The sequence below is a fragment of the Mastigoproctus giganteus genome, chromosome 12, assembly GCF_048544385.1.
Source record: "Mastigoproctus giganteus isolate SK-2022 chromosome 12, ASM4854438v1, whole genome shotgun sequence".
Taxonomy (NCBI): Eukaryota; Metazoa; Arthropoda; class Arachnida; order Uropygi; family Thelyphonidae; genus Mastigoproctus; species Mastigoproctus giganteus.
In genome coordinates, this window is record NC_143586.1 from 164,537,013 (window position 1) to 164,563,385 (window position 26,373).

The window sequence follows — 26,373 nt, forward strand, 5'->3', positions numbered from 1 at the left end:
AGAAAAGATTAAAAGGAATGGCACTTCAATAAAGTCATCTTTCCTGATATTATTAAAAAAATCTCAAATCAATCAAACTGCTTTTAAATATCTGTTCCTTTTAATTCCTTTTAAATATCTGTGATACTGATGCAAGAGAATAGCAGAATAGCTTTAACACAGTAAAGGTGAAATTTACAGCATCTGGAAGCAAAAAATATTCATTTTATATTTTCATATTTCAAAAATATCATAACCTCCATATTTCAAAACATGCAAACTAAATTATTATTATATAAAATGAAAGGCACTGCTAAGAACTATTGAAAAGGGATTAAGCTAACAGATTTTATTAAAAATATAAAAAAAAAAAAAAAAAAAAAAACTGAATAACCTGAGGCAATGAAGGCATGGAAATAGAGAACAAATGGCAACTGGCTGGTCAACAGTGAGTAAGAAGCAGTGTCGCAAGAAGTTAAGAGACCATAAGTTTTCCACTTCAATGATAAAAGAGTGAAACTTGGTTGTGTTTTGAGTTGTTCAGACCCATAGTGTACATAATTCTTCTTCTCAAAAACTCAACACAGACAGATAAACTAAACATAGAAGCCTTGCCCAGGATAGATTAATTCATGCGAGTATGAGAAAACATAAAAATTCCTCTTTATCAAAATGGGATGTGAACCCATGCTTTTTCCACATGATGCTGAAGAAAAGAAACTTACTGTAGCTACTTTTTTTTAAAAGAAACTTACTGTAGCTGAAGAAAAGAAACTTACTGTAGCTACTGTAGCAACAAGGATTTGGAACTGGGCATATTAGTCATCTGTTTTTTGTCTGTACTGCGAAATACGCAAGTTCCCTATATTATTATTATACATATGGAGTAGGAATAAGATGAGAAAACCATCTGCAATTTAATGATAGAAGTGTTCTATCAGGATGTTCTGGTTTGGCCAGGATATGTGTTATATAGACTGTGAAGAATATAACTGTCTTTACTGCTGTGTTAATAATATGTAAGTTTTTGTTGCTAATACATCAGCAAAAATAATTCAATTAAAAACATTGATTGAATTTCTGAAAAATTAGAAATCTGTAAGTTTTATGTTCAGCAACAGTATCACTGCATTTAGAATGAAAGAGACAATACTAATCACATTGGTAATATCAAAACACGAGAAGCAAAACAGCATAAGGGACTAAGGATATATGCAAATTTATGGCTACGCTCATCTTATATGATAAGATGAGCATGGACCAACTTTCTGATGTAAGTGGAGTGAGCATTTTGTTAATTAGAGTTGGCATTTTTGGTCTAGAAGAAAATTTGAAAGAGAATGTATAGAGTGAGATAGAAACATCCAGCCTACACTCACAAAGAAAATACATGTCACAGGAACAGCAGAAAAGATTAATTAAAACTTACCAGTTGATAGTAAAATTTAGCAGTAGCAAAAAAGCCGAGGTCCTGCACTGAGCTAATAGAGACCATAACAGAAAAGTGTAAAAAATACTTTTAAGACCATCCTTTTGCCACTAATACTAGATCATGTGAAAGTCATACAACCAAAATTACAGTATATAATGCAATAAATCATCAGGAGTAGTAAATAAAGGTAACTACAGCTTTGAGAAGCTATAGAAAAATAAAGCCAAGAATCACAGACCATAAAGCCCAGAAAATGGAGCAGGAATCCTAAAGCAGAGTAACCAAATATCCTGATTTTCTGGAAAATTCCTCAGTTTTCTGGATAAACTGGCAGGTTACAGAGAATAAGAGATTAACTAGAGATGCATGGACATGAAAGTGATTCTTGTGCTGCTTGTATTGGAACATGCAGCAGCCAGCAAAGCAAGTTGTCGGAGATTTCAAGCCCAGCTCTGAATCACTATGGAACAAGCAAATACATGAGCTGTGTTAGGGTAACTAAGAGTAAAAACATGTGCAAGAACATAAGAACAGTAAGAATATATACTTGCACTTTTTTTTTTTTTTTTTTTTATGAAAAACCCCAAACACCAGAGGTATTAGAACCTATAGTACTTAATACCGTGCTTGGGTTGGAAATTGAGAAGACGAAAGAAGATATTTGTTGACATTAAACTTGAACTTCTGTAGTGTAATTTTCAGGAAATGCGTATGAAAGAACACTGCTCCAGAAAATGGCAGAAAACAGATGAGCAGTAGTAGAATCAACCGATAACTGAGCTTCTGTCAGAAAAAGTACATGGGATTTGGCAGACTGTAAGTGAAAATGGATATCACTGTGTTTAGAACTGAGACCATGTATGTTTGTGAAATTAACTAGGAAGTGTTTGGGTGGTTTAGATTTTTTCGCAGATAAGCTTACTCTATTAGTTTGACAATTCGTGATGTATTCAATTACAAGAAAAAAGTGGGGGGGGATATGCAGTATGAAGTAATGAAATTTTTGAATATGGCATACATATGGTAAGAATATGCCCACTATACACACTATTTGTACTCCCTCCAGTCACTATCTGGCAGAGTAGAGGTAGCAAGATTATACACTAGATGATCCAGAAGCCTCTTCGAGAGTTACCAATAGGTTCAGTCCGGTGTACTAACTAGTGGCCGATCTGTGAACACCGTTTTAGAGCTGTACCCTCAAAATGTAAGGAAGATTAGATCTAGCCATGATGTCCATCATAACCTCAAAAGTCATCAGTCATACTGCAAATTGGGAAGGATTGGCCAGATCTTAGCTCTGGAGAATAAATATGGGTTCCACCACTTCAAGCTTCCAATAAGCAAAGTGGTGGTATTGCACCAGTTGATGAGAGTAATCTACTACCTAGTACTGCCTGGTAACACAGAGGGGTGGCATTCCTCCATGTGGTGTGGGTGCCACACCTCAACCCCTGCTTATGCTGGTTCACACCTGGGTGGTCACCCACAGTGTGCTTGTGCATGGGAGTTATACCCAGGATTACTAACAGTCCCACCATTGTGAAGGTGCAAGCAGAGGATTTGGTTATGACAGACCGTCCGGACTTCACTGAAACTGGGTCCACTTGACTTTAGTATCACCCAAATATCAGTTCTATCAGCATTTTAGACTCTCAGGTAGCAAGTCGAGCTTGTCTGGCATATCTGAGAGAATGTCTGTAACAACTTCAAGGACCAGTGGTTGGTTGATTGATTGATTGATTGATTGATACGTTGTTTAATGGCACAAGGGCTACTAAGGCCATATTGTGCCTGATTCTATTCCGTAGTGCAATTACCAGTTAAAATCTGCTAAATAATCCTATTTGTTTCAAGAAAACAAAGAGCTTAGCTAGATTTGCATCATCTCCAATCAGATGAAGTAATGTTAAAGGTTCTTGCAGATGTGAAAATTGTTTCGATAATTATTATAATGTTTACAATTTATTAGAATGTGCCTCACTGTAAGTGAGACTGACAAAATGTACAAATATGTGGATCTACTGCCATGAGTAGATAAATAGGGATTAGATGTGTGTGTGCGCCCAATATGCATCCTAACAAGAATCACCTCCTCTTGTCTATTTGCTCGCATGCTTGATGGCCACAACTTAGGTTCATGTTTAAATTGAAGCAGCTTATTGCCACCCTGAGCCTGACAGATTTGCAACCATTGCTCTTCACACACACACACACACACACACACACACACACACACACACACACACACACACACACACACACACACACACACACACACTTTTTTATGACTGATTTGTAGTCTGTATACAGCACTTGGTAGTTAGGAGAGCTTGCGATTGGATGTTTAGTGGCTTCATCTGCATGTTCATTTCCTTTGATGCTTACATGACCTGGTATCCAACAGAAAATGACTGATTGGTTAGTGGCAGATAATGCATTTATCTGTGATTTGATTTGATTTGCTTCAAGATGGGGTTGATTGGCTTGGATGAATTTTTTAATGCTGTTATTGCACTCAAAGAGTCAGAATAGATCATTGTTTGCTTAAAAGACAGATCAATCAGGTGATCTAGAGCTATCTTTATCACAAACAGTTCGGCAGTATAGACACTGCATTCCTTCGGAAGAGACACAGAACTAGAAAAAATAGTAGAAATTGCCACTGCGCCTACTGTTGTACTTGTTTTTGAGCCATCGGTATATATGAAAACACTGAGAATGTTTTGCTATGTGTGCAGCATGGAGTTTCCTGATGGTGAGATCTGCTGCTTGTTTTTTCCCCTCATTGTTGGAAAGAGAGATCACAGACCAGTGATCTCTCTTTATATAAGTGCTTGTGTCCTGAAAGATATTATCCATATGTTAATTCCAGCATTCGGTTAACTGTAGTAGCCTTATTCCTATTGGCTTGTTTTCATTAGGCTTGTTGTCATAAAAGGTGGTCCATTCGGGCTCAAATAAGTATGGCCAAATAGGATGAACTGAATCCAGGAATCTTTTTTGGCCTTTTTTCTTAATTGTCTGCTTTAGAATTGAGTTTCTTGTAGTTTATAAAGTTAATAGTAGTGGGATGCTTGTGGAAAATATTCCAAGCTTTATTCTTTTCTTTTTTCGCTATATTACATTCATCATTTCACCAGTAGTTTTTGCGCCTGCGTGAACAAGTTGATGACTGAGGAATAGCTTTTTCATCTGCTGCTAGTTTCTGTTTAGTGATATGGTCAGAAGCTTCATCCATTGACTGACTCTGAATGAAAATTTTATCTAAAGCTGTACTTAAGGAAAATTTTATCCAATTTGCCTTTGTAAATTTCCATCTTCTGTGAATTTCCGGATTGGAGGAGAGAGGTTGAAATTTACAAGTAACTGGAAGATGATCACTATTATGTGGATTATCCAATACTGCCCAATGTATACTAGGGTACAGAGCAGGGATGCAGATAGATAGATCTATGGCAGAAGTAGTATTTTCTGTAAGAAAATGCACATGGGTATGTGCATCTGAGTTAGACTATGAGTATCCAGTAATGTTTCTATTAGCTGTCCTCTTTTATCCATATGTAGACCACCCCATAATCAGTGGTGTCCATTAAAGTTGCCATCAAACAAATAGGACAGTGGTGCCGTGTAATTTGGGTCTAAAGTATATTTCTTTATTGAGGGGGTGCCGTGTAATTTGGGTTCAAGTTACTTAAAGTTATTATTATTACTTTTTTTTAATTTGTATATTTATTTCATTATAAAAGGGTGTACAGTATCCATGTACCGTATCTTTTTAATTTTGTGGTGATCTATAATTGTTATTTAATACCTCTATAAAAAGAATAAAATTATTCTAGGTTCTATTCTTACACCAACAACTTCTAAATTAGTTTTTAAGCGAATTTGCCTAGATGGATTAGTAGTGGATACTAAAACCGCTACACCTCCATGAGCTGCAGCTGCTGCATTCCTGTCTCACCTGTACAAAGTATATTTCTTTATTGAGGGGGTCACTTGTGGAGCTAAATATGTTTCCTGTAAACAAATATGTTGGATTGAAATCTTGGATTAGGTCATAGAGCTCATCTGTATTAGTAAGAAGTCCTCAACAATTCCATTGTAAAATGCACTGCATTATTTAGTTTTAGTGGTAGGCTGATCCAGTTGCTTTTTAGAGGCAGTAGGCTTACAGCGATCTATTTTTAATTTTATCTTTTTTAGGAAAGGTAGGCCATCCCGTGTCCATATCTTCTTCAGCATAAATTTCTAATATTGGGTCTTCTTGAGTTTTGTGATCTATATCCATTTCTAGCCCATTCAGCAAGTGATATGTTAGGCGGAATTGAGTCACTGGTTTGTGTAGTAACCAAACGATATTTCTTTGTAATGTTTGCATATGTACGTGCTGGAGTAACTTTCAGCATTTGTCGTCTTGTTTCCTGATAGGTCACTTTATGTTCAACTTTAAATTTCTGTATTTTTTTGCAAGGATGATCTTCCTTGCAATTAGGGCAAACTGGAGATGTTTCAGCACAGTCTGTCTGAGTGTGATCCTGGGATCCACATTTTGGGCATATTGTGTTTCCTTGACATGTTGTCTGAGAGTGTCAAAATTTCTGACACTTATAACACCATATTGGATTTGGAATATAAGGGTGGATATGGCAATTTAGATAACTAACTTTAACAGTATTTGGTAAGCAAGGAGTACTTTTTTTTTTTTTTTTTTTTTTGTTAGTTGTTGGCGCATCGGCTTCTGTGGCCATAATGCACCAACCAAAGGTTTTGCATTTTACTGTGATCCAAGCCCGAGGCGGGAATCGAACTTGTGACCTTTGGGTTGCCAGGCAGGCACTTTACCTACCTGGCTAGCCCAGTCGGCATTTACTCTGATCTTAGGGGATAAACACTTTAAGACTGGAGCAGTCTGCAGGGTGTACCCAGAAGTAATTTCAGCTGCAAAAACACTTATGAACTCCAAATAATCTGCTTTTAATAATGAGAAAAAACTAATCAATACATCATTATCAACTTCTATTGCCATTACCAATAATGTGCACTGTCTGTTTAACAAGACTGCACACATTTTATATTAATGTTGTTAATGTGTGAGGACGTTATAATCAAGCATTAATACACCATACATTTCAGCTTGCTCATGCACTACTTATTGATATTGTGGTTTACTGTTTTCATGTCTTAAATAACCAAGCAAGCAGAAGTCTTATAATTATTGATAAAATGTAGCATCATATATTTTATTTTCTTCCCATTCAGTAAGACTGTGTAAATGCATTTATAAAGGAAGAAGGAATGGAAATTTAACAAAAAAAAAAGAGATTACTTTGATGACGCTGAAGTAACAATATACATTACATTGCATTTTTAAGTTGTTTGTATATAAAAGATGATATAAAAGCTTATTTAAAATAAAGAAAATAAACAAAACTGCAGAGGTGTACTTACAACATAATGTCGACTCAGTTCTGCTTCCATACACAAAGATCCATGCATAACCCTATAATGTCTGCTTCTCAGTATCCTTCATTATAACACGTTTTTTTTTGTCAATTTTTTGTCTTAAGTAATTTTGATTTATTTGATTCTTAAAAACAGTATATAAAAAGAGAGGTAGTTGAATGATGGTTTTGTCAATGAGAAAGAAGTATAACAGAAAGGCAATTGGATCAGAAGTGAAGAAGTGGTAATATTTAGTTATACATATGTATAAAAATCTACCAAACTTTATTTATAGATAAAACTATAAATACCTTTTTCTTTTCCAATTGCTGATTATCTGTGGATAAAAGGATATTGACCAACATATGAAATAAAGCCAGCCCACAACAGCACTGATGATATTTAACAGACTGATTTTATATACACTGATTCGAAGGAAGGAATCACCAGTACTAAAAGGAAAAATAAAAAGAAAGTGATCACTTTGGCATGATTTTAAGTTTAAAACTAAATAATTAACATGACTGTAATGGCATTACTCTCAACAATAATTTCAGAAAAAAGATTTTTATTAATATAAATAATGATCTGCGAGATTTTCATATCCAACAACAAATGCCTAATAAAATATCAAACAAATGCCTATAAAAAATTTTTATTACTTTTTCCTTATTCTTTCAATGCAATATCGTGGTCCACTGAAAACAACATTTTTAGATTTTTAAAAATCTATTTATTAATTAACAATGTCACAAATTAAACACTATTAAATCACTTAAAAAAAATTGCTGCTAAATGCAATAAATTGTATTTAAGAGGTGCTATCTGCAATCAAGCAGTTTTCTCTCATTGGTCTAATTTAATTGCCTGAGTGAAGGCAGCAGTTAGCACCTGTCAGCTTGTTACAACTTTGTATAATTAGCAACTTTTTTTATGTGGTATAATAATAATATTTAATTCAATTTACATTAACATGATTCTTAATCCAATGTATTGTTACATTTAATATTTTAAAATTAATATTTAAAAAATTAAATTTACATATAATGTTTAATTTAATTTAAATTTTGAGCTATTTGTTAATTAAATATTCTTCTTTGCTAAAAAAATGTAATTACAAGTTAATTCAAATGAGCTTCCCAATTTTAAAAGTTTTTTTTTTTTTTTATCATGGCAAAGTTAATAAATATAAATTGAAAACAAAGGGAAACCTCAATTTTTTTTCAAGCTAATAAGGTTTGACTGTTATCGTCTGTGCGGAGACACTTAAGCATATTGACCTAAGACTGTTTTGTACACTTGCATTACATACAGCAAAGTATTCAATGAGAAATTTGTTAGAATTAAATAAAAGTTCCAAGTAGGCATTCACTAAATAGTATCAATCATTTATAGAAACTGGTTGTATCAGCAAGTGAAAAGCACAAGATGGTCTGCCACTAATACAACAGTAACTGGCAAATCAACATATCATTCCAGTTATGAACTGTATTTTCTTCAAGCAACTGTGTGGAGAGCAAGCATCTTATCTTATCTTTTGTGCATTGCAACAGTTGTTGTTTTGCAACTTCTGCAACACATCACATTGTATGAAAGTTCCACTTAAATACAAATTGTTTTGGTTGTAGTACCATCTAAAGGGGGGGGGGGTAAATGACTATATATTCTAAAAATTAGCACTGACCTGAGTAAGTTTTACTCTTTTTATTTTTATAATGCTGCATATTAGTGCTTAGTTATAGAATTCTGACTTACAGTCACCATCTCTTCAAATGAACTACAAAATAATCAGCATTAACTTCAAAGCAATACTTCATATCAGAAAATGTTCATTGTACAGCCAGCATTTCAAGAATTGAAAGAGAACAGGTCTATCAATTTGTTGTATTTCTAATGACCCTTCTCTCCCCATCTTGACTGGTTTGACTTTACGGTGCATGAATGATCTTACTATAACTGTTAAGTACAGAAAAGACTGGTGAAATATCATGACCTCTGCAAATTGTTGTGTTATGAGTAAATATTCAGAAATTTCTTGAAATCAGCATCCCACAAATGCTTTATCTCATAAATACTTGCTGAAAAATCCTTGAAAATCAGGACAGGTGTGTAGAAGATTTGACTGCAATCTGTACTACCTATTTTCACAAGTCAGATGTAGTCCGGCACATTTGACTGCAATATGGCCAGCACTGCACGAAGGTGGCATTAGTCTGATGATTCTGAAATTATTGCTAGTTCTTCCATTTGGTATTGGAAAATAAATGGAAGCATTCCACATACACACCACTAAATCTCATCTGTTGCCTCTATCATTCTCCCAACTCCACTAATCACTTGGAACTCTTTGAATTCCTCTCTTTGAAACTTGACTTTGTCCAGTCCAACTTTCCTAACAGTGAGATAATTTTTCTCGGTGATTTTAATGTTCACAACTATAGCTGGCTTCCGTTTTCTAGTCACACAGACCAAACTTCCCAAGATACTGAGGCTTTTGCAATTACTAATGGCTTTGCACAGACTGTTCAATTACCTACCAGAATACCACACATACTTACACACCTACATATATTAGCATAGGCACATGATGCAAGAAAGCAAGCTCATACAGGGTGCTTCAAAAATGATGGTCAATAATTTAAAGTTGAAAAGTACAAACTAAAATAAGCAAAAAAGTCCCAGTGAACATTGGGCCGAAAAATGAACTGTTTTTGAGATAATTCACATTTTCTGTTAAGATCTGCCACTGACTATGGGAGCATTAGTTTAGCAAAAAGCTGTGAATTAAAAGTAAGATAATACATTTTTAATTTTTGGTTTCAACACCACAGGATTTTACAGATGTTACAGGATGTTACAAAAGGTGTTCAAAATGCTGTCCTTGCATCCGTATGCAGCTTTGTAGTCTTCTCTGCATTGAGTTGCGAATCCTCTCAGGCATTCCTGGGTCATTTCTGATTTTCTGTAAGGCTCCTTCAACCCGACTCTGCAATTCCTCAACTGTGTTAATGTCAGAAGTGCACCCAAGCTTTTTACATGACTCTAGATACAAAAATCCATAGGATTTAAGCCTGGTGATCTGGGAGGCCACATTACAGGCCCACCTCTACCTATCCACCATTGACGATATAGTCTAGTTAGACACCAAGTCACAACCCGAGCAAATTTGCAGGTGCACCATCATGCATAAACCACATGTTCTGGCGATACTGAAGTGGAACATTATTATCAAGGAGGTCTGAAAGAACATTCTGCAGAAACTGAAGGTACAGCTCTCCTGTTAGCCTGTTTGGCAGAAAGTTAGACAGTCTCCTAGTAGTCCTGCCCAGATATTCAATGAGAAATGTTGCTGATGTCGTGACATCGTGAATTGCATTAGGATTTTCGTCAGACCAAACGTGACAGTTATGAAAATTAAAAATACCATAAGGAGTAAACCCAGCTTCATCAGTGAACAAAATGTTGTTTAAAAATTGGGGGTTCAGAACACACTATTGTTGCATCCACTGGCAGAAGTTCACTCTGGGAGGGTAGTCTGTATTGCTGAGACCTTGGCGCCTACGTAGCCAGGTGGGAAGGAGCAGCCATGCGTAGCACATGCTTCTTGATTAGACTGGGGTTTGAGCCCGTCATCACCAAATACGGAGGATGCGGAAAGGTCAGGGAATGACCACCGCATATCCCAGAGCAATATGGCCTTAGTTGCTAATGCTCCTAAAAACCAAAACAACAACAACAAACAAGCTGAGACCTTGTACACACTGGATATGGTAGGGGGTACAGTAATTGGTGATATAAAATTCGCCACACACTGCTATGATTCAGTACACACTCTTGAAGAATAACCCTCTTTGTTGAAATTCCTGGATTTTGTTTTAAAAATTTCTAACACCCTTCCCCCAACTTCTGGTGTTATGCTTCTAGGCCTACCTGCTCGTACTCCATGTGAGAAGCACCCATGTTCTCTAAGGCGTTGATATACCCTGATGAATGTGCGCCTATGGGCTAAGAATCCCATCAGCATTGAGCAAGCTCAAACCATTCAAGGTTTTATACATTTCAATCAGATCACCTCGCAGGTGCCAATCCAGACACTGTAATTTGAAAAACCTAAGCCTTTCTTCGTAAGAGCAACCCTTTGTTCCATTCACTAATCTTATTGCCCTTCTCTGTACTTGTTCCAATAGCTTTACATCCTTCTTAAAATCAGACCGGGGTTCGAGTTCCGTGACCACCAAATACGGAGGATGCGGAAAGGTCAGGGAATGACCACCGCATATCCGCGGAGCAATATGGCCTTAGTTGCTAATCCTCCTAAAAACCAAATAACAAACAAACCTTCTTAAAATGAGGCCTCCCGACCTGTATACGGTACTCAAGGTGTGACCTGACTATTGCCTTATACAAGGGGATAATCATCTCCTTATCTCTGCTAGAAAAATTCCTGTATATCATTGACAAGACACCATGAGTTACTCTTGCAGACTGTCTGCACTGCTCAGAAAAATGTCATATCTGCATGCACATTTACCCCCAGGTCCTTTTCATTCTCTACCACTGTCAGTGTAGTACCACACAGTTGATACGTTACTCTGGGGTTACTGCTTCCCATATGCAGTACTTTACATTTGTCAATGTTAAACTTCAGTTGCCACCTCTCAGCCCGTCTGCTCAACTTTTCTAGATCCTATAGTGACAAATGGGCCTGGAGTACTGGGGTCCATAATTTTCTAGATCCTGTTGCAGCAGTAGTGCACTATCATTAGTGTTATTAACAACCTTGTGCCAACCTTCGTATCGTCTGCAAACTTTGGCATTAAACCTGATATGCCATCATCAGTATCATTAATAAATACAGAAACCAACAACAGACACAACACTGATCCCTGGGGGACTCCACTAATAACATTAGTCCATGAAGAGCAGTGTCCATTGATTACCACTTTCTGTCTTCCCCTGCTCAACCATCCCTTTATCCATAGCAGCAATTTGCCTCCAATGCCACACTGCTCCAATTTGTGCAGCAGTATTAAAAGCCTTCCTCAGATCCAAATATATGATATCAAAATTATTCTTTGCATCCAGTTCCTTTGTGACTACATCATAGTATCCAATCAAATTGGTGAGACAAGACTTCCCCTTAACAAACCCATGATGTGTCCGAGCTATACCTGAAGTCTTGTCTAGGTGATCCTGCAGTGCTTTTTTAATCAGTGCCTCCATTAATTTCCCTGGAACAGAAGTTAAACTAACAGGTCTGTAATTACTTGTGTCATCCTTTGATCCTTCTTTGTGAATTGGGGTCACATTTGCACATCTCCAGTCCATGGGTACCTCCCCTGAGTCCAAGGAAGCTCTCATAATTATGGCTAAGGGTTTGCTTACTTCCTTTGCTGACTCCTTTAATATAACTAGATAGATACCATCCACCCCAGTGCCTTTCTTATGTTTATCTTCAACAATTTCTTAGTTATTAGAAAATATACCTCACTGTCACAGTTTAATTCATCTCTGGCTTTCCCCTCCCTGAATAACTGCTCATGTGTGAATATAGATGCAAAATACTCATTTAGTTCATTAGCTACCTGAGGAAGATCATCAACAATTGAACCATCGATATCAAGTGAACCAATCTGATTCATACCCTTCCTTCCAGAGTTTATGTAAGTCAAGAACTCTTTGCTGTTTTTCTTTGCATCCTTTGCCAAAGATTTCTCGTAATCTGCTTTTGCCTGCCAAACCTCCTTTGTGACTTGGTTACAGACCTGCTTATATCTATTATAGGCTTCCGTGTCACCTGTTAATTTATGTTCCAAATTTACCATTTTTGTTCTCTGCCACATGTCTCATTTGTTCATCTGACATCCATTTAGGCCTAAACCTTGAACAATATTTCTTAGTTGTTATGAAAAGCCTAGTAGCTTCCAAGATTAATTCTGTGAATGGTTCCAATTTTGAATTTGCTGTTGGTAACATCATCAGTTGTTCCAACTGTATAGAATTTAAATACTTTTTCGGACACTACCTTTACGAAAGCAAAAACCCTTCCCTTCACCCCTGATGGTAGTTACCTCTTTGAGTAAATCCCACATCAGCACACTGTGATTAGTCCCACCTAGTGGTTCCTTTATCTGCAGATTCTTAATGCATGAAGAATCACTACTGATAATCAGTTCAAGAGTATTACTCCCTCTAGTTGCCTCCCAAACATGCTGCTGTAGAAAACAATCATCCAATAAATCCACAAAAGCCTTGCTAGTGTGTCAGTGACCAACCCACAAATTGCAGTCACTATCTGAGAAATTAAAATCCCCCAATATAAGGCACTCTGATTTACTGGCCCACTCTATTTATCCGTACAGTTGTTTATTATACTCATCGTAGTTATTAGGCCTATAACACACTCCTACTCTCAATTTTGATCTCCCAATGCTTATGTCACACAAACTGACTCAACACTGCACTGTCCAGTAATGTCGACTGGCTTCACTTCCTTGGATTTTATGTATTTCTTAATTAATAGCATAACCCCTCCTTCCTTCCTATCTATCCTTCCTGTACATATTGTACTCCCCAATTTCCAGTTCTATTCCTTATATCTGTGTGACAGCACATCTCTGATCTCCCAACAACATCTGCCTTTGATGTTTTGACCAACACCTCAAATCCGTAAAATCTATTTACATACATGTGACGGCCCTGGCTTTGCTATCAGATGCTACTGCGGCTTATAGGCAAAACTTCTAAGTACACTGTGCAGGTGACTGGTCCTCTAGGCATCTCAGATCACAACTTGGTGATGGTCTCTTCTCCAATGAAACCTTTCTCTCAAGGCCAATCCCAACCACATTGTTTGGCATTACAAGAATGTATTACAAGGATGATATGCAAGATTTCTTTTCTTTTGTTGGATTATTGTTTCAAAACTTCTGATGTCAACATTTTCTCAGTTTGTGTCAGTGAAATTGTTCTTGTAGGAATGAAATCCTTTATTCCATGTTCCACTTTAAAATCTTGTCCTTTATCTATACCTTGGTTTTAAAATAAATGTGCTAAGGCTGTTCAAGAAAAGAATGTTGCATATTGTAATTGGTTTGTTTCCAATTCTTCAGTTTCATTCTCTGTCTACACCAGAGCTTGCAACAATTGTAAAGCAGTTATTTATCAGTCCAAACTAGATTTTGAACAAGCTGAGTAGAAAATTTGTTTCTTATCCAAATGGAAGCTGAGCATTCTGGTCTCTTTCCAGAATGCTACTGGCAGTAACTTTTGCCCATCTCTGTTTCCACGTGTCAAAACCAAATGGTTCTACTGCTACTTTAGCCAAGGACAAAGCTGACCTCTAGCAGGTTAGCTTGGTCTTTGGCAGAAGTAGCATCCTATTTCTCTTCCAACTCGTGTATTGATGACCTTGGTAAATCATCTCCCACCATTCCCAGTACACTCCATTCAGTGCCTCCTGTATTCTGTCAAAAAAAAAAGATGTCAGAAAGATTGTGATGAATCTTGATGCTAAGAAAGCTCCAGGTACTGATGGAATTTCTCAACTTGTTCTCAAAACCTTTGTTCCTGAGCTTACTTCTATTCTTTGTCGCCTTTTTTCATTTTCTTATTATATCAAAGGTGTTTTTCCTTCTGCTTGGAAATTCACGCATATATGTTCCTAAAAAGGGTAACAAATCCCTCCCATCCAATTATCATCCCATTGCAATTACTTCTACTATTTCTAAAGTAATGGAGAAATAAATTAACTGCCAACAGTTAAATTATGTAGAAACCTTCCATCTGATCAATGATCGCCAGTATGGATTCAATCAGTGTCAGTCCACTGGTGATAACTATTGCTTATGTTACCCATCTATGGACAAATTCAATGGAAAAGTTTGGTGAAACTCTAGCAGTTGCTCTTGACATTTCAAAGGCTTTTGATCATGCTTGGCATAAAGGTCTTCTAAACAAGCTTCCATCTTATGGTTTGCCAACTGTTTTTGCAATTGGATATCCAGTTTTCTCTTTGACCACTCACTGCGGGTGATGGTAGATAGCTCCCTGCCTTTGAACCTCTCCACTAACACTGTTGTTCTCCAAGGTGAAGTTCCTTCTTCCACTCTTTTCCTCTTGTTATTAATGAACTTTTTCTATAGACCAGAAATCCTATCCGTAGTTTTGCTGATGATAGCATGTTGCACACCATCTTCCAGTTTGAGAAACCTTGCCCTGCTCAAACAGCTTCAACTTCTCGAATATCCACTACCAATTCTTTAAATACCAATCTCCAGGTAATTCTCCAGTGGGACAAAGATAACTTAGTTGATTTCAATCCTTCTAGAACTCAGTCGGTTCTTCTGCTCCTATGCTTATCTTCGATGACACTCCGATTTCTAGGCGAGATCACATATCTCTATTGGGGATTACCCTGACTTCTAATCTCTCTTGGCATAAACACATTACAAATATTGCTCCCTATGCATCTAAAAAACTGGGCTTTCTCTTTTGCTCTTGGAGTTACTTTTCTTCCAAACAGTTGTTTACTCCGTATGAATCGTAAATCCGCCTACCATGGAATATTGTTCACAAATTGGGGTGGTGCCTCCAAACTTCTCTGAGGCTTCTAGATTCCATTCAAAAGAATGGCATTTAGGTTAATTAATAACTCATCTCTAACAGAGTCTCTTTGCTGTCTGTCTCATAGATGTTCAGTTTCTGCTGCTGGCCTTTTCTATAGATACTTCCGTGGGCACTGTCTTCTGAATTGACTTCTATAATTCCCGTTCTCTGTTTTAAAGCAGTCCAAACACATGCTGCAACTAGTTAACATCCTTTTACTGTCCAACTTTAAACTCACAGAATCCACTTTTATTTTTCCTCTTTTATTCATTCAACTTCCGTTTTTTTGGAATAACTTTCCTTCATATGTATTTCCTAAAAATTATAATCTACAGCAGTTTAAGTCTAATGTTAACAAATATCTTCTTTCATCTTCTCAACCTCTAACACATGCATGGTACTAAGTACTATAGATTCTGATATCTCTCATGCTTGGGGATTTCATAAAAAAAATCCCAACTAAATGTGGTATTAAGAGATGGAAGAAGTAATATGACATGATGCTTCACTTGAGTAGTCCATTTTCTGTATCGTGTGATTATTAACACTGCTGCAGGAGGCCATGTGATCATGACTGTTCTATCTCTCTCAGATTTAAAACTGGCACCGGCAAGCATTTTCTACTGAGTTGTTGTCTTTATCCAAAAGTCTTTTTTAGCTTGCATCTAATTTGTCGAGTCTTAACTTTATGTTTCCTGTAATTTATGAGTTTACAGTGGTTGAATATCTACAAAACAAGTTCAAAGCTTTGTTCTTTTTGTGTTCAGCATTATTGCAAGCATTGTTCCACCAACAGTTGGTGAATCAACATGTACCATGGGAGGACTGTGGCACAGCAGTGACAGCAACACTAATATATGGCTTAGAATAAAAAAAATGTGTGGAGGTCCTAATATATGGCTTGTGATATGTTCTGTAGCATTATCAATGGGAGGAAAGCAGATAATTTGTTCATCAATGGTGACAATAGAGGAATATTTACTCCAATCTGCCTTGGAGAATTTCCATTTATTCGATGCTCTGATTGAAGTTTGCCCATTCTATTCATGGGAATAAAGAGGGGGAAGGAGAAGCAGATGGAAAGGTCTATGGCTGATGTGGTTCCTGTGGAAAAATGCATATCAGTATCCTCTGTATACATACACAAGGTAAGGTTGTGCATGGATACAGAGGACAATTATTTGCACTCTGTTATCTATGTGAGCAGATTCCCATGAGTGATGCCCTTTAAAATTTCCTAATAAATAGAAAGGAGTTGATAATTGCAATAGAAATGCATCATGTTCTTCAGGAATAACTGTCAAATTTTGTAAGAGATATACTGAGGCAAATCTTACTGAATTTTTACTGATATTCTAACAGCTATAGCTTCCAAGTATGTCCAAGGAGATTTGTAAAGAGAGAGATAACTTTGTTACTTACAAGGATAGCAACTCCTTCATGACCAGAGGTAGTGTTTCTATCCCACTGATAATAAGTAATTTTTAATGACAAATAACACCTGATATGTCAAATTTGTTTCTTGTATGCAATCACCTACAGGTTCATAACAGGTAAATAGGATATATACACACAGAGTGATCACTGAATTATGACCACCTACCTAATACTTCATAGGTTCTCCTTTTGCCCTCGGTACAGCAGCTATCCAAAATGGCATTGAATCAACAAGATGTTGGAAACATTCGGGAGGTATGACCAACCAAGCTGTGTGTAATGTAGCTAGCAATGCAGGCATGGAGGTGATTGGTGTATCCAGATGCCAGATATGTCTTTCCATAGTGTCCCACAAGTGCTCTATGTGATTGATATCGGCGGAGTTTGGAAGCCAATCGATATGCTGGAATTCAGAACTGTGTTCCTCAAACCATTCCTGCACATCAAGTGCCTGATGGCTCAGTGCATTACCATCTTGGAAGATATCATCGCCATTCGGAAAAAAGTGTAACAGTGGGGTGTACACAGTCAGCAAGCAGATGACGATAGCTGAGACCAGTGATACATGCACCAGGGATCCAAGTTCCTGCCAGTGAAACATGCCCCACTCAATACAACCACCTCCACCAGCCTGCAATTTCGATACCATGCATCACAGATCAAGAGCCTCATGTTGTTGACGCCAAATCCGTACATGATCATTCACGGTGTGGAGTAAATAATGTGACTTATCTGACCAGCACACCTCCTTCCAGTCTTCTAATGTTCAACTTGCATGCTCTTTGCACCAGGCGAATCTTTTATGCCGATGAACCTTGATTAGGAGATGATGCCATAGGGGTCGTCTGCTGGTATAGCCCATACATGCGAGTGTGCGATGCATAGTCATGCCAGATATTGTTCCGGGTTGGTCCATGTTGTATTGGGTAGTCAACTCTTCAACACTGCTGTGCCTGTTCGATTCGTCAGACCCAGCGCTCACCTCTAACATCAACCTTTTGCTGATCTTTGCAGTTTTGTCGTCGAGTTGTTGTTTGACCATTTTGATGCCAGTCCTGGTACACTTCAACAATGGCGGCTCTCAAACACCCCACCAGTTCAGTTCTTTGAGAAATCGTGGCACCAGCTTGTCGAGCTCCCACAATCTGTCCTTTATCAAAGTCCAATTAATCCCTCCTTATACCCATCATGCTCGGAATTTTACTACCTACTGAACCATGACACCTTATCTATGCTACGTAGGTTGAATAACTTTGCACTCTCGTACCTCACGTGGTCAACGGGTCGCATTTAGTTTTCATTAGGGGTGGTCATAATTCAGTGATCACTCAGTGTATTTCATCTTTGCTGGACCTTAGAAATCTATAATTCCATTACAAGATGTGCTAGGTGCCTCCGTAGCCAGGTGAGAAGGAGCAACAGTGCGTATCACATGCTTCTTGATTAGACCGGGGTTCGCGAGCCCATCACCACCACCAAATACGGAAGATGCGGTAAGGTCAGGGAATGACCACCGCATATTCCCGGAGCAATATGGCCTTAGTTGCTAATGCTCCTAAAAACCAAACAAACAACAAGATGTGCTACATTATTTACTTTAGAGGAGAATGTTTTGGCTGTTTGTTTTTTACATTCAGTTTGCTTGATATATTCTATTTTTATTTTCCTTTTTTCAGGGAAGATAGAATGACCAGTGTCCATGTCTTCATTTGCATGGATCTCTAGGAGAGATTTGTCTGATGACCTCTATCTTCTGAATCTTTGACATCTGGTGTTGTGGAAGTTGGCAGTTTAAATTAATTCAAAGAAGAACTATACAAATTACTGGCGGGAGTGAACAAATTATGTGGGACGGTATTTTTTATTTATTTATTTATTTTTTGGTTGATGTTATAGCCATTTCCACAACACTAGATGGAAGTCTGTTCAGGACAGACACGTGGAAGATTTGACTGCAATCTGTACTCTATCACATTTGAATACAATATGGTCAGCACTGCAAAAAGGGTGGCATAAGTCTCACAATTATGAAATTATTGCTAGTTCTTCGATTTGGTATTGCAGAAAACGAATGGAAGCATTCCACATACACACCACTAAATGTGGTTTTAAAAGACAGAAGAATTTAGATTCTCTTCACCATCTAATGTAATATGACATGATAGATTTAAGTTCTGGTCAACCCTCCCCCATCTCTTCCATCATGCAGTATGATTGATGTCTTTTGAGGTTATGAAGAATACCATACCAAACTTCATAACATTTCGAGAGTATTCACAGACCAGCCACTAGTTAATACACCAGACCGAACCTATTGGTAACTCTCTAGGAGGCTTCTGGATCAGCTAGTGTATAATCTTGTTGCCTCTGCTCTACCAGATAATGACTGGAGGGAGTCCGAGTAGTGTGTATGCGGGGGGGGATCATAGAGGTCACAGTATGTTAAGGATCTGGATAAATTCTTACCATGTATGTGCCATATCCAAAAATTTCATTACTTCACACAGCATGTCCCCCCTCCACTTTTTCTTACTATTGAATACACCACAAATTGTCAAACTAATAGAGTAAACTTATCTGCGAAAAGATCTAAACTTCCCAAACACTTCCTAGTTCATTTCACAAACATTCGTGGTCACAGTTCTAATCACAATGATGTCCATTTCCATTACAGTCTGCCAAACCCCATGTACTTTTTCTGACAGAATCTCAGTTATCAATTGATTCAAGCACTGCTCATCTCAGTTGCCCAAATTATTCGCTGTATGATTCTTTTTGCCTCAAAGGTGGTACTTCGGCATATGTCAGTTGCGATATTCCGTGCCAGAGACTTGGTAATTTGGAATCTCCTCTTTTTGATCTTCTCTGGCTTAAAATCTCTCTACCTCATTCTGTCAAATTCATCTGTTATCTCTACGATTCTCTCAACTCCACTAATCACATGGAACTCTTTGACTTCCGGTCTTTACAACTTGATTTTCTCCAGTCCAACTTTCCTGACAGTAAGTTAATTTTCTTTGGTGATTTTATTGTTCACAACCCCAGCTGGCTTCCGTTTTTTAGTCACACAGACCCAGCTGGTCAAGATGTTGAGACTTTTGCAATTACTAATGACCTCACACAGATTGTTCACATACCTACCAGAATACCAGAGAATCCTAACAATGCAGCCAACACGCTTGATCTTTTTCTCATGAAGAACCCTTCTAAGTACACAGTTGAAGTGTATGGTCCTTTAGGCACCTGAGATCACGAATTAGTGATTGTCTCTTCTCCAATGGAGACTTTATCTCATGGCTATTTCCCAACCTTGTGTTGTTTGGCATTACAAGAATGCAAAATGGGATGGCCTGCAAGATTTATTTTCTTTGGTCGGAATACTGTTTCAAAACTCCTGATGTCAACATTTGTTCAGTTCATATCAGTTAAATTGTTCTTGAAGGAATGGAATCCTTTATTTCGTGTTCCACCTTAAAATCTTGCCCTTTATGTAAACCTTGGTTTTAAAATAAATGTACTAAGGCTGTTCAAGAGAAGAATGTTGCATATTGTAATTGGTTTGTTTCCAATTCTTCAGTTTCATTTTCTGGCTACACCAGAGCTTGCAACAATTGTACAGCAGTTATTAATCAGTCCAAACTAGAGTTTGAACAGGCTAAGAGTAGAAAACTTGCTTCTTGCCCTAATGGTAGCCAAGCAATCTGGTCTATTGCCAAAGCTATTGGCCGTAACTTCTGCCCATCTCTGCTCCCACCTCTGTCAAAACCAGAGAGTTCCACTGTCGCTTCAGCCAAGGATAAATCTGAACTGCTAGCATCCCATTTTTTTTCCAACTCATGAATTAATGATCTTGGTAAAACAGCTCCCACCATTCCCAACAAGCTCCATTCAATTCTTCTTGTGGTCTTCCATCAAAAGGAGGTCAGAAGGATTTTGACGAATCTTGATGCTAAGAAAGCTCCAGGTCCCGATGGTATTTCTCCACGTGTTCTCAAAACATGTGCTCCTGTTCTTTGCCACCTTTTTTCCCTTACTTATTCCAAAGGGTGTTTTTTCTTCTGATTGGAAATTTGGTCATTTCCTGCCAGTTCCCAAAAAGGGTGACAAATCCCTCCCATACAATTATTGTCCCCTTGCAATTACTTCTACTCTTTCTAAAGTAATGGAGAAATCAATTAACTGCCAACTCTTAAACTATTTAGAAACCTTCTATCTGATCAACGATTGCAAGTATGAATTCTTTCACTGTCGATCCACTGGTGATATTCTGGCTTATGTTACTATTTAACAGATTCAATGGAAAAGTTCAGTGAAACACAAGCAGTTGCTCTTGACATCTCAAAGGTTTTTGATCATGTGTGGCATAAAGGTCTTCTAAATAAGTTTCCATCTTATGGTTTGCTATCTGTTTTTTTGTAATTGGATATCCAGTTTTCTCTCTGACTGCTCACAGTGGTGATGGTAGATGGCTCGCTGTCTTCTAACTTCTCCACTAATGCTGCTGTTTCCCCCAAGGTTCAGTTCTTTGCTCCACTCTTTCCTCTTGTATATTAATGACCTTCTTCCATTGACTAGAAATCCTATCCATAGTTTTGCTGATGATAGCACATTGCATTCCACTTTCCAGTATGAAAAACCTTGCCCTGCTCAATCAGCTTCAACTTCTCGAATATCCACTACTAATTCCTTAATTTTCGACTTCCAACTAATTCTCCGGTGGGGCAAAGACAACTTAGTTGATTTTAATCCTTCTAAAACTCAGTCCTGTCTTATATCTTGCAAAAAGGATTCTTCTGCTCCTATGCTTATCTTTGGTGACACTCCAATTTCTAGCCAAGAAGATATATCTCTTTTGGGGATTACCCTGACTTCTAATCTCTCTTGGCATAAGCACATTACAAATATGCTTCCTCTGCATCTGCAAAACTTGGTTTTCTCTTTTGCTCTCAGCATTACGTTTCTACCAAACAGCTGTTCACTCTGTTTGCAAATCCGCTCTACCACGGAATATTTATTGTTTCCACATCTGTGGTGGTGCCCCCAAAACCTCTCTAAGACTTCTAGATTCCATTCAGAAGAGGGCAGTTAGGTTAATTAATGACTCATCTCTAACATTCTCTCCACTTGCTGTCTCATAGACATACTGTTTCTGCTGCATGCCTTTTCTACAGATACTTCCATGGGCACTGTTCTTCTGAATTGGCTTCTATAATTCCTGCTCTCTCTTTCAAAACAGTCCGAACACGTGCCGCCACCAGCCAACATCCATTTACTGTCCAACTTCAAACTCACAGAACCAACTTTTCATCTTCCTCGTTTATGTATTCAACTGTCATTTTCTGGAACAACCTTCCTTCATACGTATTTCCTGAAAATTACAGTCTACAGAAGTTCAAGTCTAATGAATACCTAATGTCAACAAATACCTTATTTCGCCTTCTCAACCTCCAACCCATGCACCATACTAAGTACTACAAGTTCTAATACCTCTTGTGTTTGGGGTTTTGATAAAAAAAAAAAAAAAAAAAGAAAAAAGAAAAAAGAATTAGGCAACCACATGAAGGCTGAAGGTAAACCTCCTCACATATATCCTTCTTCAATTTGAATGTATACCCCCTGCATGTGTATGTACTGTGAGCAAGAGGAAGAATGCCATGAGTATCGAGCTTGCTCAATAGATTCAAACGCTTAAAAATAAAAGCTGTCTTTTTATTCTTCTATATGTTTGTGTGGGGGGGGGGGGAATAACACTTGGTTTATTGGTCAAAACATCCAATATGGAATTTGTGCTTCAGTTATTGTTTTCTCCATATTATTTATGTTTTTTTAATTTCATGTGATGTTACCAAAGAATGTTCATCCAGTATATTCATCTATTTAAAGAAAAAATAAGCGAAGAAATAAGGTCCCCGGGAAGAAAAAGAAACAAATCAAACAGTGGTGTCCACAGCATACGCCTTCTTCCGGACCCCAGAAACAGCGTACACACTTGATGAGCAAAGGTCAACACAGGTATCCCTCCCGTACACCGGAACCAGAATAAGAGAACAAAGGTCACCGCACAAGCACTCTGGATTCAGGATAGGCAACCAGCTCTATTCTTATTGGCTAACTATGTGAACACCTTACATATAAAAATGTATTGATCACTGAGCCTCTTGCCCATTTAAGTCTGAGCATCAGGCAGGATGTATCGGTCAGCAGGTAAGAAGTTTATTTATTTAATTAAAAATAGGTTAACCGTAATTGCAACTAAAAAATAGCACATTGTAACATAACTGTAATATAGAATTGTTCCTTTACATTGTAACCATAACTGAGATATGCTAATTGCTAATTTGCTATTACAAACTAAAACTTTTCATCTACTTTTTGTAAATTAGAATTGATCATATGTAAATACATCTTAGTTGATTGTTATTTATCTGCTCAATGTAAAATATAAGTTATTTTTGTCTCTCAACAGCAAGGTCTGATGATGGGTATCAGCAAGATACCTGAAACGTTACTCATTGTATATTAGTTTAGGTAACACCTAAATAAAATATATTATATTAAAACTCCATGTGGTAGTGGTTTAGAATAATTTAAAAGGATAGAAACCACGTAACGTCCTTCTGTAACCATATTACCAAAGAAAATTTTTCGGTAATCATTTCTGCAACACAGTGAAGTTTCTCAATCATATATTTTGACCATCAGCCAAGAGGATACAAAGAAGAAAATATATAATTAATAATTAATAAAAATTTATTAATTATAACAATTAATATTTTATTCTTTTATTTGGCTGAGCTGCCAACATGTTTTCTAATTGAGAACATGTCGGCAAATTTAACCTCAAAATTTATGCCCAGATTTTGCAATTTAATTTGGCAATTCATGGTTGATTTAGACATTGTCCAAAAACTGGAAAAACCAACAAACTCCAGGTCCTGTAATTTCCAGTTTCCATACATCATACTTTGATGAATTAATTTTCCTAACTTTTAAAGAATCGTTGCCTATAAGCAAGTTAAATTGTTTTAGTTTAAATTAAATTTAAACATTAAATTAGAAGTTTTGAAATAATATTCAACCATGAAAAGGACTTACTCAATCCATTCTGGAGTAGCATTGAGCTTCAGAACATTGTGTCCAGCTTTCCATGCAGTAACTGTATAATTTACATTACCTACAGTACCAACGTCTATCTTGCAATTATTACGTAAATGATTTATGATGCTGTGATCTGGATATATGAAGTTCAAGAACACCGTTGTATTTGTTGCATTACTATAAAAAAATATTCAAAAAGAAAAATATTTGAAATATTACATAAACAATTAAATGATTTTTTTAAATTTTTAAAGGTGATCTACATAATTTAAAACTGAATTACATAATTTAAGTTAACTGAAACAAAATTCATATAATAATGCTTAAATATGCATTCACACAGATATTTTTAGCATATTTTAAAGATAAAAAGAAGATAAGATTATTTCATGAATACTTATAAAAGGTAAGAAAACAAAGTAAAACACCTTATCTCTAAAAATCATCTCTTATCTCAAATGTTTATATATTATTCATTTACATACAGGAGGATGCTCTCTCTCTCTCTCTCTCTCTCTCTCAAGACGTTCTGTATTTTTTGTCTTTGCTCACTGATTATCCACAACGCACAGGTTTAAAGAAATACAAAGATCATTCATCGAATGAAAATCAAGGCCAACATAAAATGTAATAAAATGAAGTGTAATAGTAAAACCTACAAAATAAACATAAAATGTATTCTATACAAAAATTTATGAATCTTGTAACAAATTTTTGATTGAAATCTGTTAGCAACACTAAGTGTCCACATAGTACCATTTGCTGGTGTTATTTGAAAACTGTTATAAAGTGTTATAACTGCATTGGGATATAGGTTTAGGATTATATTTTGTATTGAAATTTTATTGAACTTGAATAGAAATCATGACTCAGACCAGAGCAGCAAAGCAAAAGGCTCAAACTAGTGGAAGTGCTGTGGCTTAGGGGAGAACTGGGGGGGGGGGAAATTGTCCTCTGAATCACAATCTATTGAAATGCACTGTTTGTTTGATGTTTGTGGAGCAATCAGGAACGGGACATGATATTGCCAAGGGAAATGTCTTTGTGCGAGCGCAATGTAAGGAGTGTGAGGAAATCAGGCACCAACTTGGCTTTGTTATGGGTTTATATGAGAGCTTGAAGGACAGGGTGGATCCCCTCGAAGGATTTAAATTGAGGGGCCCATCAAGCTCTCAGCTGCCCACATCAATGCCAGAGCTTGCACTTGAACATCACACAACACAGCGGCAACCCCCAAGGCAGAATGCACTTGTCTCAAAGGAACTAGTTGTTGTAGGTGACTCTATTGTCAGGGAAACGGAGAACATATTGTGCAAAAAAGGATAGATGGAACAGGACCAGGGTATGTCTGCCAGGGACAAAGGTTGATGATGTTGTACGGCAGATATTATCCTTTAAGGGCATAAAAGGTGATATTGTTGTACACATTGGCACTAATGATATTAAGAGTAGGAGACAGGCAGAATTACTTAGCAAGTGCAAGACAATGCTGAAAAAAAGCTGTGAGTTAGGGTTGAATTTGAAAGTGTCTGCAATTCTGCCCAGACACGATAGAAGGGAGTATATGATGAGAGCCTTGTTGATCAATTCGGCCCTGGAGAGATTGTGCAAGGTTCAAAGGGTAGAATTTTTCTCAGCCTGGTCTGTGCTTGCTAACAGCAGAGACTGCTTCTACAGGATACACTTAAATAAAAAGGGTGCAAGAATATTTGCAGATGCTATCGAGGCAGAGTTAGGTAGGTCGGAAAACTGCTAGCTTTGGGGGGGGGAGGGAATACACGAACTAATAGATGAACAGTAGCCGCTGGTAGAGGTGAAAGTGATTCTTGCACTACTTCTATTGAAATGCAATTGAGCAGCAGCCTAGAAAGCAAGGCAATGGGAATTTCTAGGACTGCTGGGAGTCATAGCGGAATAAGAAAATACATGGGCTGTGTTAGGGTAACTAAGAGAAGAAACAGGTGCATGTACACCAATGCTAGGAGTATAGTTAATAAATTCGAGGAGCTTGAAGCGCTAGTCAAGACATCAAAGGCAGATATTGTTGGGATATCAGAGACATGGTGTCACACAGACATAAGCAGTACAGAACTGGAATTTGGGGAGTACAATGTGTACAGAAAGGATAGACAGGACAGGAAGGGAGGAGGGGTTATGCTGTTAATTAAGAAACACACAAAATCTAAGGAAGTGCATCCAATTGATGCTGGTGGACAATGTTGAGTCTGTTTGGTGCGACATAAGCACAGAAAAATGAGTAGGAGTGTGTTAATAATGAATTAATAAGACCTAATGAATCTGATGAGTATAATGAGCAATTGTGCAGAGAAATAGAGTGGGCCAGTAAATTAGAGTGTCTTATAATGGGGGATTTT

At 37.3% G+C, this 26,373-nt stretch overlaps 1 protein-coding gene across 2 annotated transcripts in view; it reads right to left on the reverse strand.

Annotated features, from left to right (window-relative positions):
• Ctns (lysosomal cystine transporter cystinosin) overlaps positions 1 to 26,373 on the reverse strand; it is a 144,726-nt gene that overhangs the window by 44,911 nt on the left and 73,442 nt on the right. For both annotated transcript variants that reach the window (XM_090386957.1, XM_090386958.1), the window contains 2 exons: positions 23,996 to 24,175; positions 7,168 to 7,308 (listed from right to left, as the gene is read on the reverse strand). In XM_090386957.1, coding sequence (XP_090243083.1) covers positions 7,168 to 7,308; positions 23,996 to 24,175 — 321 coding nt within the window. The remainder of the gene's footprint in view (positions 1 to 7,167; positions 7,309 to 23,995; positions 24,176 to 26,373) is intronic.